Source organism: Zonotrichia albicollis, chromosome 14 (genome assembly GCF_047830755.1).
Source record: "Zonotrichia albicollis isolate bZonAlb1 chromosome 14, bZonAlb1.hap1, whole genome shotgun sequence".
Lineage (NCBI taxonomy): Eukaryota > Metazoa > Chordata > Aves > Passeriformes > Passerellidae > Zonotrichia > Zonotrichia albicollis.
In genome coordinates, this window is record NC_133832.1 from 13,335,545 (window position 1) to 13,354,242 (window position 18,698).

General features: G+C 44.3%; 1 protein-coding gene across 1 annotated transcript in view; it reads left to right on the forward strand.

The window, feature by feature from the left end:
* The first annotated feature begins 9,915 nt into the window (after positions 1 to 9,915).
* STK26 (serine/threonine kinase 26) overlaps positions 9,916 to 18,698 on the forward strand; it is a 29,668-nt gene continuing 20,885 nt past the window's right edge. The window contains exons 1-2 of the mRNA XM_074551347.1: positions 9,916 to 10,375; positions 10,481 to 10,602. Coding sequence (XP_074407448.1) covers positions 9,931 to 10,375; positions 10,481 to 10,602 — 567 coding nt within the window. The 5' untranslated portion in view covers positions 9,916 to 9,930. The remainder of the gene's footprint in view (positions 10,376 to 10,480; positions 10,603 to 18,698) is intronic.

The window sequence follows — 18,698 nt, forward strand, 5'->3', positions numbered from 1 at the left end:
CCAGGCTTGTACCTCCTGGCACTTCAGCATTTCTCCTCTTATTTAGCTTGTTTGTGCAAAATCACTTCACTTGTTTGTTTGCTCTTGCTACAAGTGCCTATCTGGCCTAGCCAAACAGTTCATCCTTTTGGCTCGTGCAAGCCCTTTCAGGAGCTTATTCCTCTTATCTGTGAGTTGATGTTTAACCAAGTCAAGCATTATTTTGTTACAATCTTTCAGCATTGGCACTGTTGCCCTTGAGCCTTCCCTCTCCTCCTGAAGTTTTTGAAAAGTCTGTCATCATCCTCCTGAACTTTCCCTGCCGTGAGCACAGGCATTTTATGGTGATGCTATGCTTTGTGTCCTGTTTGACTTGCACAAACATCTAGATCACCTCTGGTCTTCTGTCCATGTTGCAGTATGGGTTGAAAGTGGAAAGTTCTATTAAAGAACACTCCTGTGCATTCTCTGCTTTTTACATATAATCCATAAGTTGTCACTGAAGTTGTAGAAACACAAAGTATTACTTTTCTTTGAGTGCAAAGAGGAGAGGACAGGTACAGGAGAGAGAAAATGGAAAGAGATGCCCTGTTGTCTGCTCAGGAGCAATCAGTCCAGCACAGTGCAAAACTACAGCATGTCAAATTTGCTCTCTCTGAATTGCAAAAAGAACAGCTCTTTTTGCAAGAATACACAGCTTTGCTGTGGTTTTTTTCCTCCCTAGGGTTACAAAATCTGCTCCCAGACCTCCAGGCAAAAGTCTCTGCTGCAAAGGCAAAGCCTTGCTCTGGTGGGATGCTCTCACGGCAGGAGAGGTTGCAGAGTGCTGTAACCCTCCAAAGGAAGGGTGAGCCCACCTTTTCACAGCTGGGTTATGCATTTTATCCTGCCTCTTACAAATATAACTTTAGTCCATAAAATCGGTGTTTGAAATAAGGTTAGTCACAGGACTTCCTGGCAGCAGCTCATAAACAAGCTTTCCTCACTTCCCTCTTATGAAAGGTCATCTCTCCCCTGCTGCTCTGACTTCTTTGTTTCCCTCTTCTCCCATTTATCCCATCAGTATCTCAGTCACTCTGGTAAATGTTTTGCCCCGTGGCAGCCTCGTCAAACCCAGCAGGAGGATCAAGCTCTGGAGCACACTCTTGACACATCTCCTGGGGATGGATCCTTTTGCACTTTCTGGTAGGTTATTTCGCTATCGTTCCTCATTCACACATTGAGCAAGGGGGAACCAAGGGCCCAAGCATTCAGCAGCTCGTTAGCAGTGAAAGGTAATAGGGTCTGTGAAGCTTCCTCTTCCCTTCATCCCCTTCTCACTCATATCCTCCCTCTACTTTTACCTTTGTAGTGGCAGTTTCCTGGGCTGAGTCTGCGGATCAACGTCTGGTAGCAGAGGGTGGTATTTAACTAGGTCTCACGATTATTTATGTTTCTATGAAAAACACACCCACTTTCCTGGGTGCAAAGGTGGCCAAGCACTAGCACACATGAAGGAGTCACCACCTATTGAGTGTTTTATAGATGCAGCCTTTTAGCACACAGGTCACATTGTCACCATCCAGGCATTTACAGTCTCACCAGTAGCCTTGCGGGCCTTGATCCACATGTTTACATCTGACTTCCTCATCAGCACACGGGATAAGTGTACGTAGCAGTTGGACCAGATAGAGGAGAGTTCCAAAAGCAGCCAGGGGAGATGTGTACTCATGAGTCATCAGCTCTTTGGTTGCTCTTAGCTGGCAGAAAAGTGACTCTGTTATGGAAGTTTCCCTTCCTTGCTGCAGCCTCTGTCATTGAACACACTGCACTTGGATCCACACACTCACCATGCTGGTGTCCTGATCTCACCCATTCAGGCACCCACCCAGGCCCTTGCCTGGGGTTTTATTTTACCTACCAGGCTCTGCCTGTACTGGTCTGACTACAGGTCTGGGACTAGGAACTGTCACCCTATCGTCACCCCATTTGCCCCCTGGCTAGTCGCAGATGTGATGGCAGCTGGGTTGGTTTTGCAGCATTGCTTGAGGGTTCATTTCCTGGAAACAAGAATTGTGAAGCCAGGAAAATTTTCAGATCACCCTATTTACATATTCAAACAGAGATTAAAACCTAGCCAGGTTTTCTGCTAGCCCTATGTTTCCTTTTCCTCTCTGTCATCCTTTTACCCTTTCTTGCTGTAAAACTGACGAAGCTCTCAAGCCCTCATCTCAGCCTCAGACTGCTCCCCTTCTCCTTACTGTCCTTGCTGAAATCTTGAGCATCTCCTGATTTTTTTCACCCAAAAGCCACCATCTGTGACATCTAGCAGTTCACACAAAGCTGCGAGCTTGTTGTTCGTGAGTGACAGCCCAACTGGGACACAGATGTTGAGTCTCATTTCCCACAATCCGGTGGCTTTTGGACATTTTTCCAAGATATTTGTTCCATTCTCTCCTCATATTCAAGCTCCCTTTTAATAACCAACTCAACTGAGTATGTTTTTTATGCAAACAGCAATTTCCTTTTGAAGCTCTCAGTGAAGGCCATGTTTGTCACTTAGTGCTCTGAGGGAAATTTGGGTAAATTGGACTGGAGACAAAAATACCTCTGTTGCCTCTCCCAGGAACATATCAGATTCCTTCATTTAATGTGCATTTCTGCTCTAAGAAACTCAGTAAAGTGGTATTATCAGACTCTTCACATTGTGGTATTATCATGTCTCTTCACATTGATTTCTGGCTCAACCACACACAATTTACTCATTACAAGAACCTCTTGCCATCATTACTAAGTTCCAGCTGGAGGTTCAGGTGAGTCTCCATGACCCAAGCTGTGGTCTTTCCCCTGCTAGGACACTATCACTAAAAGCAAAGGAAATACATGACAAACGCAGCACTTGGGTGCATTGGCTGTGACTGTCACTGCCTCGTTTGGACTCAGCTCAATGTTGTGTCGCAGTCCTGTCTCTGCAGGGATATGAGAATGGAAAGCAAAAAAGAGAAGATTGCATTTAATGCCCCAGTTTGTCTGGGCAGAACTTGTAGGTAAGAGGCAAAGGCAACGCATCTCTGCCTATTCTGACCACTCCTCAGGGAACTGAATGTAAAGTGAGAACCATCAAACACATTTCTCCCTGAATGGTTTCCAGGGACAAATGTTTTTCCACAGCCACATCCCACTGCTTTTCTTCCTCTGCCTGCACTGGGGCAGCTGGGAAGAAACTGTGGGCTGAGGTGATGAGCACACGTCTCAGCCACATGGAAGGGACTGTGGTGCCATCGCTTCTTCCTACTGCCAGCATCACTGCAGGGCAGTGGATTTCTGAGCTCTGTTCCTCCAAGGGAACCATGAAGTTATTTCTAGCTTTGACCAAAGTTTTCTCTTCTGAGTGTCCCTGTCTGTGCTCCCCACTGTGCTGTGACCGCTCCATCAGTCTGTTTTCAGCAGGTACTGATAGCTGTGATGTGCCAGGAGCCCTTGGAGGGCTGCCCGTGCATTTTGTGAGCCCTGTTGCCACGATACTGAACGCAGAGCAGATGTTTATTTCAATAGAGATGGCTTTGAATCCTTTTCAACTTTTCGCTCGAGCTGCCATCATGTGTGAATACTTCTTCCCAGGAGCCAAGCGGGCTGTCAGGGCCCAACAGGCAGGCCTTGGGGCTGCAGCCAGTGAGGAGGGGACAAGGCTGAGAGGGAAGTGCCAGAGCAGCACAAAGCAAGCTGATGGCCCTGGCCTCTCAGGAAGGATGGCTGAAGCTCTGGGGACAGGGACTGAGGATGTGTGTGTGTCTGCTTCCATGTGTTTGTGCACACGTGTGTGTGTTTATGTACACCTGCGTGTGTTTGTGTGGCTCTGTTTTGGTGCTGGCAAGGCTGGGAAAAAGCAGTCTCCTTCTCTCAGCTAGTGCTCCCTAGCACTTCATTGTCCTTTTTTCCCCCTCCCAGTTGCCTCCCATCAGATCATCGCTGCCTTGCTGCACACATGGACCAGCTTAGATGGAGGCTGAGGAGAAGAGAACATCTTCTTGAGAACAACAGAAACCAGACACCAAAAAATATTGATGATATGGTAGGAAAGGTAAGGAGATCCCTCCCTTTAGTACAGTAATTCCATATGAGAATTATCAAGATGAGTTGATTACTTCTTTCTGTTTTTTTTTTTTTTCTTCTCCTTTACCCTTTTTTTCCTTCCTTTTTTTTTTGGTTGGTATATTTTAAAAAATACCTCTTTTTTTCCTCTTTCCTCTCTCTTCTTTAACCCATCTTGTTTGTCTTTCTCTCCACCCTTTTCTTGGTGCTGGCAGAGCAACATGCTCTCACAAATACCCTGCCCAGAGTTCTGCCCAGGGCTATCAGCCTCTTTGGAAGGGGTGCTTTGCTAGTGAAGGAATTCCACCAGAACCAGCTTCTTGCTGTTCCCTTATATAGGAATGTTTTTAATTCTATAAATACTGTATGCATTTTACTAAAAAAAAATAGGGAAAAAAACCGTTGGACTGGCTATGTAAAGACACTGTGCTGTTGGGGCTGGAGTTTTGTTTGCCCACTGGCAGGGCCTCTCACTTCCTTCACCCTTTCCACTGTTGTGAGCAAACTATTTTTGGTATTCCAAGAGCGCAAGCTTTGCTGAAATTCTGGTTTCCTGCTTTAGAGCAGGGAAGAGTTATTTAAAATTACAAAATATATTTGCAAACAGGAGGAAGAATAGATGAGAACAATAATTTGAGAACAATGTTCTTTGATATTAAACTACTGAATTGGATACAATTACCTATATATAGATATATGTGTGTCTCCATGTGTGTATTTAGAGATGGAAGTGTAAGTAGAGTATATTTGTAATAAAGAGGTCAGAAACAAAAAAGTAATTCCATCTCACTTATGTTGCAATCTTGGAAGAACAGAACTATCCTACAGAAGATCATCTTCTTTAAGCCAAATAATGCATTGAAATAAAAAGCTAACTGGCTCAAGGAACTTTTGTGTTGAAGGTGGAATTTTTGCCCTTGAACTTGTGAACAGTCCATTCATTTATCATAATCCTTAGGAACATAGTGACTCACCATTCACCAGACTGGTACAATACATGTGCACTATCAGCTTAGTACCCTCATAAAGACAACTCACTGATTTTTTTTTTTCCCTGTTATGGAAAATTAAAGATTATGTCAGCACAAAATTCCTGTGCTACAAACTCATCTAGTACCATGGGCACTGTGTCTCCTGGTCCTGTTAACAAATAGCTCTGCCTACCATTGCAGGGCAGTTCCTCCCATCTCAGCTGAGTACTTTGGCAAAATTTTAACCCTCCAGGCTGAAACTACTGCATGGAACAGGCCAATCATGTGAGGACAAAGCCCATCTACCACAGCAGCTCATCTCTGACTGGAGCCAGTGGCAGGGGCTGGGGAAGTGGGTGAGAATGAAGTGAACAGGGACAGTGCTTGCACTCCTCTGACAGGATTTGCAGCTCACCTGATTCCTCAATCAGAGGTGCCAGTTTTACAAACAGTATTTCCCAGTGTTAGGGTTTTTTTTTTTTTCCTTCCATGAAATTGTCCAGTCACTTTTGGCCTGTAGCAAATAGTTCACCAGCTTAACTATACCCTGTGTGAAGAAGTGCCTTCTTTTGTTTGTTTTGAACTTGGCATCTGCTTGTTTGATTTAATGATCTTCAGTCTTTACACTGAAGGAGCTGGTGAACCAGCATCCTTCACCCACCTCTTCTATCCTAGGCATTTACCTCAGCCTGATTATTTTCCTTAAAAACACAGGAAGTGTCAATTAAAAAATAGTTCAGGCATTTCTAAGAGGAAGATTGCAAGAAGATGTATCATTTTGCCCTGCTAAGAAATATCATTTTGTTCCCTTTGCTTCTGAGGGAGGATGTGGAGCATCATCCCTGTGTCAAGCATGTGCCATTGTTGTCACCAGGAGAAAATGCATGGTTTTGCTATGTTACATGAAAGTCTCAATTTTTAAACACTCAGTTGGCAGTGGCAGCCTTTGGCAGCTGAATTATTTAAATAATCCATTTGAGCTGGAGGAGCTCCATGCACCTGGTGTCCTACAGAACAACTGAGCTGCCTCCTCTGGAGGAACTGAGAGCTGCAGAGGCTACAAGGAAGGTGGGATACTGAGAATACTGGAGAATGAAACAAGATGTGTCCTGGGCATGGGAATGAATATAGTGAGCAGAAGTGAATGTACCATGGTCAAGGTTCTAGTCCAGCTGCAAGGCTCTATAATTTTAAATTATTTATTGGATACAGAGATGTCAAAGTTGTACTATGGGATTGAAAAGGACTACATTTATCCCCCATAAGTCAGTGAGTATCAGCCGCTTCTAGTGCTGGAAATTCTGAAGGTCCTAAATAAGTTGCCTTGAAGACAAGGTGATTTCTCTAATGCCCATGAATCAGAGACTGATTTATGTCAAATAATTAAAAAATTATGTTCTTATAAAAATATTTTAATTCTTCCTTTGACATCCTTGATGTTCTCATTAATAAAATAAATATGTGGTTCTTTTTCCCCCCAATTCCAGTCAACTTTTAACTTCCACAACATCTTTGGCAATGTGTTTCAGACTTAAAATCATGAAAGGCATTTGAAGCTACTTGTTTGGGATGCTGAATTCCACTTTTATAGGACAACCCTTTAGCTGTGCTGCTTGTTTTAATAGAAGGATGCCAGGCAGAAGAATTGTGGGTGCCTCTAAATGCATTGCATGGGATTGTCACCACAAGCCCAGGTCAGTGCAGCACCAGCCAGATGAGCTTGGCAAAGGCACTGAAGGGTTTGCAACACCCAGATCCATCCTGATACATAGAAATTGGGCATCATATTTTTAGAGAGATGTATGAGTTTGCATCAGCTCTACTAGAATCACATCAGATACCTGTTCCCTCCCTCCCCCCAGCATACCATTGTGAGGAGTCTTTGGAGTCTGTAAAATACAGTATTTTTCTTCTTAGCACTCTAATTAATATAATTTTATTCATTTACATTTGAAAGTTTAAGAGACATTTCTACCACTTTTTGTGGTAGGTCGAAAGCAACTAACATGGTGCAGGCACTCTCCAAAAGCTCTGTAGTTTTGATAGCTCCCTGCAGTCTTCTGATGTAAAAATAATTATATTTTCACACCAGCAACACAAAAATAGTAGTTAAAAAACATGAAACAGTTGAAGGTCTGACTTGGGTCACATTGCTACTGTGAGGCCCTGGGAGCTGTCCGAAGTGAATTATAGACACATTTTAAGTCTTGGAAAACAGCAGCACCAGGTATTTAAAGGGCAGGCTGGGAGGGAGCAGGGAAGGTCTTTCATAGAGCAATATCAGCAACTGACCACCTGTCTTTCTTAATGCACAAACTAGAATTTGCTAATTACAGAGGGGAATGCAATATTACAGCCCTTTTCTTAGATGTTATGGTGCCAGTCTACCTCACTTCACAGCCTGGCTCAGTGATTCAGTCATTGCATGAGCAGCTGATTACTTAAGATTCCCTGGCAGGTTTTCCTCCCTGGCTTTGCTCACCATGTCATTCCTGGGCTTTCTGACCTGCCTTTTCACAGGATGTTTTTCTATGTGTTTTTGTCACTTTGCAGTTCCTTTGGCCAACCTGCCATGCACAGAAGACAGCTACAGATATAATTGCTGGGGAGAGTACCCTATCACATGCTTCACAGTTGTCCTGCAAGAGCAGAAGTAGAACTCTCTTAAATATATCTGCTACAGTCCCTTTTATGTTATATTAAGCTGCACACAAGTCAAAAATGCATAACAGGCCAAAAGTCTCAGTATATGGCCCCAAAATAGGAAGAATGGTTTGGCAATTAATATTCTCTGGAATAAAGTAAACAGAGAGAAAATATGTATAACATCAAGACAAGGCTGATATAAACAGTTAGCAGGAATCTGGAGAGAAAAGGTAATATATGGATAGAAAGAGAAAAGCAAAGCCTCAGAACCAGAAGAGGAGCAGCAGGTCTGCAATGCAGCAGCAGCGTGAAATAAAAATCATCCTATTTCATTTGTCAGGATTTTTTCAGGGCTTATGTTCTAAAGATTATTAAAAGGTAGCAGGAGAAGTGATGTAAGTGTATTTGAGTAGAATGAATCAGGCAGGATTCAGAAGCACCATGAGTGAATAGTCATTCATTTATTTGCTGAAACACTGTACATAATTAAGAAAGATTTTTGTCAGTAGAAATCCCCATTTCTTTCCAGAGGTTTATTAATGGAAAACATTTTTGAATTTAAGTATATGGTATCAACTTTCAGCAAATACTTACCTTAAACATTCCACGCATTAAAATGAACTCCGGGTAGGCTCATAAGTATCTTAGATGTATAACTATCACACAGGAGCCTTTTTAAGTCATGCTATTTTTTAAAAAAAGGTGCAGAAGAAAGTAAATATTTTAGTAACAGTAAAGGCTTTACAAACTGGCAAGTTGGAAAAAAAATATTTCACCATGATCCACAAGCCCGTGTTTAACAAACATTACTGTTTGTTTTTTGGTTCAAACCACAGTGAGTTAAGGATGGAAAGACTGCCTAGCTTTGAAAGTCTTGTCTTCAGTCTGTTTTAACACAACCTTACCTTAAACAGAGGTGTTTTGTGTTCCTTGCCCAGTGCAACATTCCTCTGAGTCCTAAGGGAGGCAGACCGCCTGCTGTCACATCCTTTCTGAAGGGACCCACCCTCTCAGCAGGACAGCTCTGCTACAGCCAGCAATCCAACACCTCCAGCTTACCTTACTTTTTCTTGGCTTTTAGACCGACAAACCTATGAATTTGAGGGAAGCCCCCACATACCCATCAGGATATTTGTGATGGATCTATGTGATTTCTATACTCTTGCTCAGAAGGCTGCTGGGGAAGACCAGTGCCATAAAAGGTGTCAATTTGAGCTTTGCTTCAGTAACTGGCAAAACTTTCATGTGTAGGAACATGAATCACACACACTAATGTGTGACTCATGCATGAATGGGAAAAAAGTCACTTCAAAAACACGGTTATTTTCCCCTCTCCAGGCCCTGGTAGAATGTTGGGGCAGCCCACCTCACCAGGAAAGCAGGTGGTGGTGAGGGACAGGAAAGCAGGTGAAGGACAGAGGTATGTGCTGGGGCAGCCCTGCAGCAGCCAGTGCAGGGTGGGGAGAGCTGGCCAAAGACGGGGAACCCCCCTGGTGAGCCAAGAAAGAGCCAACCACCCTGAACTGGGAGCTGAACCTCCAATGACCAACTGGACCTGCCCTCACCACCTTCGCCACAGCTGCCAGGAGCATCCCTGAGACAAGACATCACTTTTGTCACAAAAGCAAGTAAACCCCATGAAATATTCCCTCGGTTATTTGTACCCTGTGTCTCTGGGGTGCAGGAGCCAGGGGTACAGGGGTGATGGGGTGTTGGGGACAGTGGGGCCAAGGAGCAGGGCTGTGACTGTGCAGGAGGGACCCCATGGCAGCACCCAAGGGGTCGGCACTGCCACTGGTGAGGCTGCACCTTCAGTGCTGTGTCCAGTTCTGGGCCGCTTAGCTCAGGAAGGACATTGAGGTGCTGCACCGGATCCAGAGAAGGGTAACAGAAGTGGGTGAAACCCCTGGAGCAGCACAAGTCTGATGGGAGCTCTCGAGGGAGCTGGGGGTGTTTGGACGCTTAGGGAGGGCCTGACTGCTCCGTACAATTCCCCGACAGGGGCTGTAGCCAGGCAGGGGTCGGGCTCTGCTCCCGGGGAACCACGACAAGACAAGGGGATCAGATCTTAGCTGTGCCAGGGGAGGTTTACGTTGGACATTAGAGAGAATTTCTTCACAGAAAGAGTGATTAGACATTGGAACAGGCAGCCCGGGGAGGTGGTGGAGTCACCGTTCCTGGAGGTGTTTAAGGAAAGACTGAACGTGGCACTCGGTGCCATGGTCTGGCTGACAAAGTGGCGTTGGGCCCTCGGTTGGACTCGATGACCTCAGAGGTCTTTTCCAATCTATTTGTCGGTCACTCTGTGACAGCGCGGGCAGCCGCAGTCCCCAGCCCGGGGCGCGCTGACGCTGAGGGGTCCCCGGGCCCCTCCCTCCGTCCGCCGTGCCCCGGTGCCGGCCCGCCCGGGGAGGCGGGTGCCGTGACGCCAGGGCCGTGCGGCGGCTCCGCCCCGCGAGGCCGGAGCCGAGACGGAAGCAGCCGCCGCACAGCAGCCGCCGCCTGCAGCCGGAGCCCGACATGGCGCTCTGAGCCAGCCCCGGCCGCGCCGAGAGCCGCCACCCCGGGGGGCCCCGAGCAGCCGCCCCCGCGCCGGGTCCGGGGAGCGGGGCATGGGCAGGGCCGCTGCGGGGAGCCCGGCGGGCAGGGGACAGCGGCGCTAGCGACCCCCGCCCGCCCTTCGCGCAGCGCAGCCCCGCGGCCGCGAGGTGAGGAGCCGGCGGCGGGCGGGGGCCGGCGGGCAGGGCGGGGAGGGAAGGAGGGAGCGCGGCCCGCGCTGAAGCCGCCGCCTCCCCGCCGCTTTGTCCTTCCAGGCCCCGCCGCCGCCGCCCAGGAGAAAGAGGCCGAGATCGGGGAGCAGCGGGCGGCGCCCGCCCGGCCGCCGCAGCCCGCCATGGCCCACTCGCCCGTGGCGGTGCAAGTGCCCGGCATGCAGGTGAGCTCCGCACCGGGCCCAAAATGGAGGCGACGGCCCGGCCCCGGCTCCGGAAGCGGCGCTTGCGGCCCGCACCGGGCGGAGCCGCCGCCGGGGCGCGGGGGGCCGCGGGTGGGCGAAGCGGAGCGGGGCCGTGGGGAGGCCGCGTTGGGCTGGGGGGAGGCCGGGCCGGCGCCGAGCCGGGGAGCGAGGGAGGCAGGGAGGGAACCTGCTCCGAGCTAACGGGAGGCTGCGGGGGCCGCGTACCTGCGCCCCGGCGGAGGAGAAGGGATTGCCCTCCCTCCCTGCCTCCCTTTGTTCAGGGGTGGCCGCGCCGCATCCAGGAGCACGTAAGAGCCTCTAAAACTGATTAAAGGCGAAGTGAAGTTAATCGCAGGGTGTGTGGGTGCGCTGTAAATGACATACCAGGCGCGCTGGCCGGCCGACCTGCTGCAGGACTTCCCCAGCAGCCTGGCGCTGGGCCTGTAGTGCAGCTTCCCGGAGGACCCTGGCGTTCATGGAAAGGTGGTATCTGTCAGGTCTGGTGGGGACAGAGCTCCGGGGAACACAGTCTGTCAGAAACCTGCACCTCTCCTCGCCTGGCAATGAGGCCTAGTGTCGTTTCTGTATGTTTGTGTTGCCTGCTTGGAAAACAAACAAGTTGGTATGTTACTGACTTTCATCAGAACGGTAGAATACCTATGACTCTTTTACTCCACTGGATAATCTGATACAAATTTAGCCAGAGATCTTTATCAATGTAAAGATCAGCTCATTTCAGTGCTGATTTTTGCTTGTCAGACCCTGGCAGCCCAGTCAGTGTTTTGAGCATTCTCTTAACTTCTGGGATAGTCATACCTGTAAAACATCAGAGGTTTTTTCACTTCAAATAGTACAGAAACATTTGTGATACATCCCCGTGTATGTGAGAGATACAGTAGAGTTCAGAAGGCTTCAGAACAAAAAGTTAATATATCTCTTGGTCAGGTAACTTTATGACTTCTAGAAAGTGTAGAGTTGATGTATAAACAGTATTTGTATATTTATGCCAGTTACTATGGTTTACCAAGTGCTATGGTTTAGTTTACCTTTCCCCTTTCTAATAATTTCCCCGCTTTCTGAAATCTGTTAAATTATGGTCCCTTTCTGTTTCTATAAGAGGACACAAGCCACATCATCTCAGCCTACTTGTTCCATTGTGTCAGAATAACTGTTGCATTAGAACATCCTGAAGAAATTTTGTGATAAAAGATTTAAAGGCTTTAGTATGAGCTTTAAATTACAGCCTCTGGGCTTTCTAGTGTGTTTGTATTTGGGAAACTTCTGTTTCAACATTTTAGTTTGTCAATTTCCTATTTTTATATCTGCTTAATGTATGGCTGTCCTATTTTCCAACTGTAACTGCCAACACAAAAGGACCTTGAATTTATTTAAGGTTCTGTTTTTTCATTGTTATACCAATAAACTTTGTCCTAATAGCATCCTTATCCCCCCTAGTATTGTTATTAGTGTTACCCACAGCCCTTAACATATATCAGTATGTTAAAAACAATTTTTAGACTATGAGATAAATCCAGATGCATAGAATTAAACCACATGTTTTTCCTTGATGTTTTTTTATGAAGATGATTACACAAGTCCTGAAACCCTCAGAATACAAAAAAATAGACTTTGGTGTGATGTTAATCTGCTCATCCTTCTTCTAGAAGAGTCATAATACAGAGTGTTTTAATTTAAAAAATAAACTAAAACCAACACAACAACTGCATGGCAGCCTGAGGTAGAAGAGTTGTTTACTTTGGGGTTTTTTAACCTATCTGGACTGTTCAGGCAGGATCATCTAAGTGATGGTAAAATTGTGCCTGCCTCTGCTCAGTGTTAAAGTAAATGTGTGGTGATTGATTGAAGAAGGAATAAACAGGTTCCTCTGTGATGCAAGATGTAATAGTTATGTTAAAACTATCACTGTGGGAAAGTGTAATGTCAAACCTCTTGTTTTGTAATCTGTTGAGGAAAGATTTTATTGACTATAACAGTTGGAAACTGAATTTGTCAGAGAATGTCACAAGCTTGAAGTTTTCAGCTTTATTGTCATCTTATTTATAATTATCTTTGATTATACAAAAAGTATCAAGAAAAATCCAGAAATAAACATGTTATGTAATTCACATACTCCAAAAACAAGGCTGAAGACAGTTTATCACCAAAGTATATCAGAAGCTTTTTTGACTCTCTAAAGATTTTTTCTTCTTATGAAGAGTCACGTCCCCTTTAAAAAAATCTCAAACATGGAAAATTAGAGAAAATCTCACAGAGTTATTTTGGTGGACTTGGAGTCTGACTTTAGTCCCCTGGCAGCAATGGCAGACCCAGAGGTGGTATTACCTGCTGCCCTTATGAGTGGTTACAGAGCCGTTTGCTTATGTAGTGGTTACATTCTGTTTAACCTGTCTTGTGTCCCTAACAAAACCAAATTTTATACCTAACAATTCCTGCCTCTGCAAACAACTTCCTAAACACATCCAGTTTCCTTGCTCCTTTGGAAAGGCTCCACTTGATGCAGTTGTACAGTGTTAGCTCAGCCAGCTGCCAAACTTCTGAGCCCATTCAGTAAAACCCAAGTACTCAGTGTGTGTATTACATGAGTGCTCTGAAGCTGAACATGATACCCAAATTATGGCATTTACACAGAATCCAAGATGAGATGGAAAATGGAAAGGATGGTGAGCACAGTTCAGGTGTCCTGGTTACAGGAAGCACAGTTTGCAGTGAGCTTGATTGTCAGGTTTGAGGTTTTATTCAGTAATGTCACAGTAACTTTGTTCCTTGGGATAAAAATATTCAAACTAGTTCTTAGTGAGGAATGCTTTGAGATCTCACAGTGAGAAACCTGTTCAGCACTGTCTTCAAGGAATCCAGTCAAACTCCTGCAGAACATTTGTGGATACAGCTTGAAGGAGACATTTTGCCCGTCTTTGCCAGCCCAGGTGCTGAAAGCAGCTGGAGTGAAGAAGGTGTTGGATCCTTTATTATTAGTCCTAAGTGCTCTGGTATTGCCCAGCAGGCAGAGTACACAGTTAGAGTTGTTTGTTTCAAGTGATGGGAACATTTCAAGGGTGTCATTTGAGATTGATGTGTTTCTGATGAACTTATGTTCTTGGCAGCATCTCACACAATGCTCCAAAACCCTTTACAAATAGAAGAGGTTGGAATCTGTTCACTTGCAAGTGACTAACAATTAACCTTTCTAAGGTGGACTGGGAGGCTACTTTTCAATATGTCAGCATTTAAATTTTCTAAAGTAGTCTGTAAATTTGCTGGAGCATCACTCCAGTAATAAATGCCTTTTTTAGCTGGTGGAGTTTTAATGTATAAACTTACCCTTTTCCTGTTCTAATTTGTCTGTGAAATATTAGTTTTATTAACTGATGGAAATATTGATTATTCTCATTTATATTTTTTGTTAGTATCTGTGTCTTTGGAACCTGATTTGGGGCTTTATGTCCCATTTTCTCTGCTATCCTATTCATCTAAACACTTTGTTTCCTTTCTCATGGCTTTGTTGATATCTCCTGATGCTGTATGACAGTAGTTTTGAGCACAGCCAGAAAGGTTGTTTAGAGCTGCTCTCCATCTGTTTTTGTTGGCATTCAGGCTATCTTGCAATAAAGAACCTAACTTCCTCTAAAAGTGTAGCAGCCAGGAGCATGTGACGTGTCAGGCAGTGTACTCTGATTCACAAGTGAAGGATTGCTTGATTAAATGAAATCTGGGATGTCAAGGTGAGCTTTGCTCTCTGTGCTGCCAGTTAACAGAGCTGCTCACTGAAGGGCTGAGAGCAGCTGAGAGCCCCTCCCTGCAGGCTGCTCAGGGCAGATCACCAAAAGCCTGCTTGGGTGAGTAGAGAAAGATGAGAGGTAGTGTTTAATTTTGTAAGTGGTCTTTTTCGTAGCCCTAGAAAAAAACCCACATTTTCTCTTAACTTAGTGCACATCTAGAAATGTGTGGTACCTACAGCTAGTCTGGTAGTGTGTTAGATTTCTAGTAAACTTTATGCACTGAAGTTAAAAGGATATGGCTTCTGTTAAGGGTAACCAGTCTGTTATTGTAAAATACTTAAATGTTTAGAGAATGCATGTTAGAGAAACTTAAACCTTCAAAGAAAGATGCATTCAGAGTTCTTTTAATTTATTCCTCCTAGGAACTGAGCTGTATCCAGATGCTTCTACAGCAAATTTGAAAAGGCTTTAAAAACGTGTCTTAAGGGAAACTGGAAAGTCTAGCACTTGTTGGACACCAGGAGACTTCCACAGTGCCTAGAAAAGTGATGTCTTATGATTAAGTTGATGTGGACTGTGGTGTTTCTTCCAGTTTCAGTTCCTTGATTGCTGCTTTGAGCTGTGGTGCAGGTAGGCTGCAGGAAGACAGTACTTTAGGCCATATGGAGAACAAGCCTCTTTTCTGCTTGAAGCACAAAATATTTGTGGAATTCAGCACTGCAGTTGTTCCTTTCCTGGTTGTGCAGGGCCTACAAGCTCTATTTTATCTAATAGCAGATTTCTGAATCAGCTCAGGCTGTATTAGCTGAACTTGGTTCTTCCCTCTTATGCCTTGTGGTAATGTCCTAATACCTGGTGGCAAGAAAAGTATGGCTCAGTGATCCTTGTAATGTCTTACTGGTGTCAAAGGAGGAGAGCAGACAGAGCTCTGAGCAGTATTCATACATGGGAGCTGTGCAGCTATAATCACCTGGAATTCAGCAGATGCTTTTGTCAAGGTTAAAAGAAAAAGTCCAGTCCTGTAATAGTATTTTCTGTGCATATTTTACAGTTTTATAGACACATTGAGTGCTTTGACTTGGAATTCAGAGGCAAACCAGCTGAAGCTGCTGAGAGCACATAAACCAGCTCACCTTAATCTCTGTTGCTGTTCTGTACTATCATACTCTGTCAGTTTTGGTCAGAGAATAATATTCCCCCAAAGGTAAAAACATTGCATCTGGAAACAGAGTTCTAACTTTTAAAAGGATGTAATTGTTATTTTATTCAGATTTTAACATTGAGTATATTTGCACTGGCTGTTTTTGAACTCCAGTGTCTCAGCTTTACAAGTCCTTATGAAAGCTTTTCTCCTTTTTCTCCAAAAGCAGAATGTATAGCAAGCAATAGTTCAGTAATATATTGCAATTTTTCATATAGGTACATATTTTGAGGGGAGGAATGTTTCTTTCTATGTAGAAACTCAGTGGTACACCAGGAGGTGTCTATATCACTGAATGTGCCTCTGCTACAGCATTTGTTGGTGAAGATGGACAAGAGTAGTAGCCTCAGCTTTCAGTCATCTATAAAAGTGAAAGGCTGAATTTTAAAACCAATAGTAAAAGTACCACTTGTTTTCTCTTTAGTGACTTCTTCAGATTTAGAAGTCATGAAATTTGGAAAATTATAAGACGTTGTTGTTTTGCCTTTCATTTATTTTTAGGGACTGAATTTAATAATTGACAAAGGCATTCAGAAATGGATTTTGGGAAGATGAGGTTGCAGATTAATGGTACAAAGTTGGGTTTTGAAATGTTTATGTGATAAATATTTTTTGTCATGCTGTAGTGTCTGCTTGTATGGTGTCTTCGAAGAAATAGTTGGTGAGGTATCTGTTGTGTCAGGAGTCACTGTTCCAAATCCTGCTATTTCTTTCTTACAATAATTGGAAAGAAAATTCCTCCCTAATACTGTCTCACCAGTATTTATTTAAAGAACTGTCATTTGTTCTTTAAATTTAAACTTCTTGCAGTTCTTCTGGAACATGTTTGTTCTGCTGGTTAGGAGAGGATCACTGAGCACACTCCTCAGCTCTGAAGGAGAAGCTTAAATCTCCTGGGAAGGTTGCCCACCTGGTGATACTCACTGAAATCTCTGCCACAGGATTGCAAGTCAAAGAGATTTGGCAAAAAGAACTGAATCAGAGAAATTTATACAGGTACTGACAAGGTAGCAGTAGCTTGCTGGTCTCATTCTTCAACATATTTTGTGCATGTGTTTTTGCAGAGATGGGCTATATTGATTAGGTCCATAGCTCAGGAGAGAGCATGGCTCCAACTTAGTTCCTTCTTCATAAGGAAAACTTTGAAAAATTGCAAAAATTTGCAGTTTTTGGAAGTGTCTATCCAAGTTTGTGTTGCCGAAATCTGGATTTGAATGGTCTTGATTGAGGCACCATATCTGAAAAAGCTTTTTGACAAGGTCTGTCATGGTTCTGCATAAATTCTCTGTGCATCAGTGAAGGAAAAAAAGGAATGAGAAATGTGCAGAAATCTGCAGGTTTCACACTTGAGCCTTGGAAGGAGAGTCTGAGAGCCCAGAGTGGCTTCACTGTTTACATGAACCAGAATTCAAGAACCATGTGTTCAGTCCTGGAGAATGGAGGGTTTTTTCCTGTTTCCTCCTGCTCCCCAGTCTTTTGCAGGCTTTCCTCTCAACTGGATACTGTTATATGTTTTGAATATCTGAATAATGTTGACTGGGGGAGGATCAGAGGGTGTCTATGCTGTGCTAGATGTCGAGCTGTGTATCAGTGGAGGCTTCTGTGTTGGGAGCTGAATGCAGAGTAATAAAAACAATGTACAGCTTGAAGCGACCATGAGTGTTGTAGCATGCCTAAATGTAAAACACTGAGTAAAAAGATTGAATTTCTACTGATGTAGATCAGCTAAAAACATAGAGAATTATGAGGGGAGCAAAATGTTCTTGCTGTTGATCTCTCACCTAGGAAGGTGTCATCTGGCAGCTGGTCATAGCAAGAACATTTTCACATTCCTGCACAGCTTTATTCTAGCCTAGTTGGCAAGAAGAATCTGATTCTTTTTTTTTCTCCAGGGTGTTTCTTTTCCTCCCCTCCCCCTTCCCCTTGCCTTTTATGTAATGAGATGCTTTGCCATGCTATGAATGAGCTGCAAAGTAATTGAAAAAGGAGTTTCCTGAAACGGGCAGGTTGGTTCTGGCAGCAGAGGTTTCTTTCTTTGCAGCTCATTTTGGAGTTGTATTTCTGGTTTTTCTTTGTGTGCTTTTTGTAGCTTCAGGTCCAGTATCATTGATATGATCAATGTTCCAGAAGAAAGTACAGCTTTCAAGCTTGTGGTCCTCTAGCCTTAGGGGAGAGGACAGAAGCTGTAGGATTCTGGTAGAATGCTGTTTGCCTTCCTTTCCCCAAATGGTCCCTCCCTAAATTAGAGAAATAGTGATACCCTCTAGGTATGGGGTCCCACTTCGGGTGCATTGCAGGCAGTCTCTGTGCCTGGAGCCTTATCTGTGGTAACTAAACTTGTGGCCTGCTCTTAACCCACCCACACTGTGGTTTGGAGCCATCCTTTTTCAACTAGCATGTTTGTGCCTCACTTTAATTTTGTTTGGGCTGAAAATAAGTAATGACTTCTTCAGTGGAGAGATTTAGCAAAAGTACTAATGTGTGTCATACTTGAGGTCTTTCTGCTACTTTTTAGTTTATGAACTGGCAAGTTAAAAACCTGGATTTTGTTGTTATTTGTGTTCTGGCTGGCTTATAGTATAATTCTAATCTTATTTACAGGAGGAAGGTCTGTGTATCAAGTCCTGATTTACACAGGAAACACTAAAATGGCTTCTAGAGTGAGAAGGCCTGTCAGATTGATGTAACAGTTGCCACTTGGCTGTATTTAAATGTTAGGAAAATGGTTGAAATGCTGTCGTGATATAGGTTATTGCTGGCAGAGTTCTGACACGGTTATTCCTTTAAATGGGTGTGGCAAAAAAAAAATTGTTTGTGTACTGATAAGCAGGCTGGTGCTGAAAGGAAAGGCACACTGCTAAAAGTAGGCTGCAGCCCATAAATGGCTATTTTTCCATATTCCTGTTAGATGTGGCCTTTGAAGTCTCTCTGCAGAGTACGTTTTACAAAGCAGTTCTTAAAATGGAGAGGTTACAAGTGTTCTTAAGCAAGGAGAAATTGCAGTAGTCCTTTATGTTCTGACTTCTGATTCAGGTTAGTTCATTGAGGTGGGTAAGTTACTCATTCAGCAGTCACTTGTCCTGCACTGTTCAGCAAAGATGAAACTTGTTGTGAAAGATCAGTTTGTTGAACTGTTA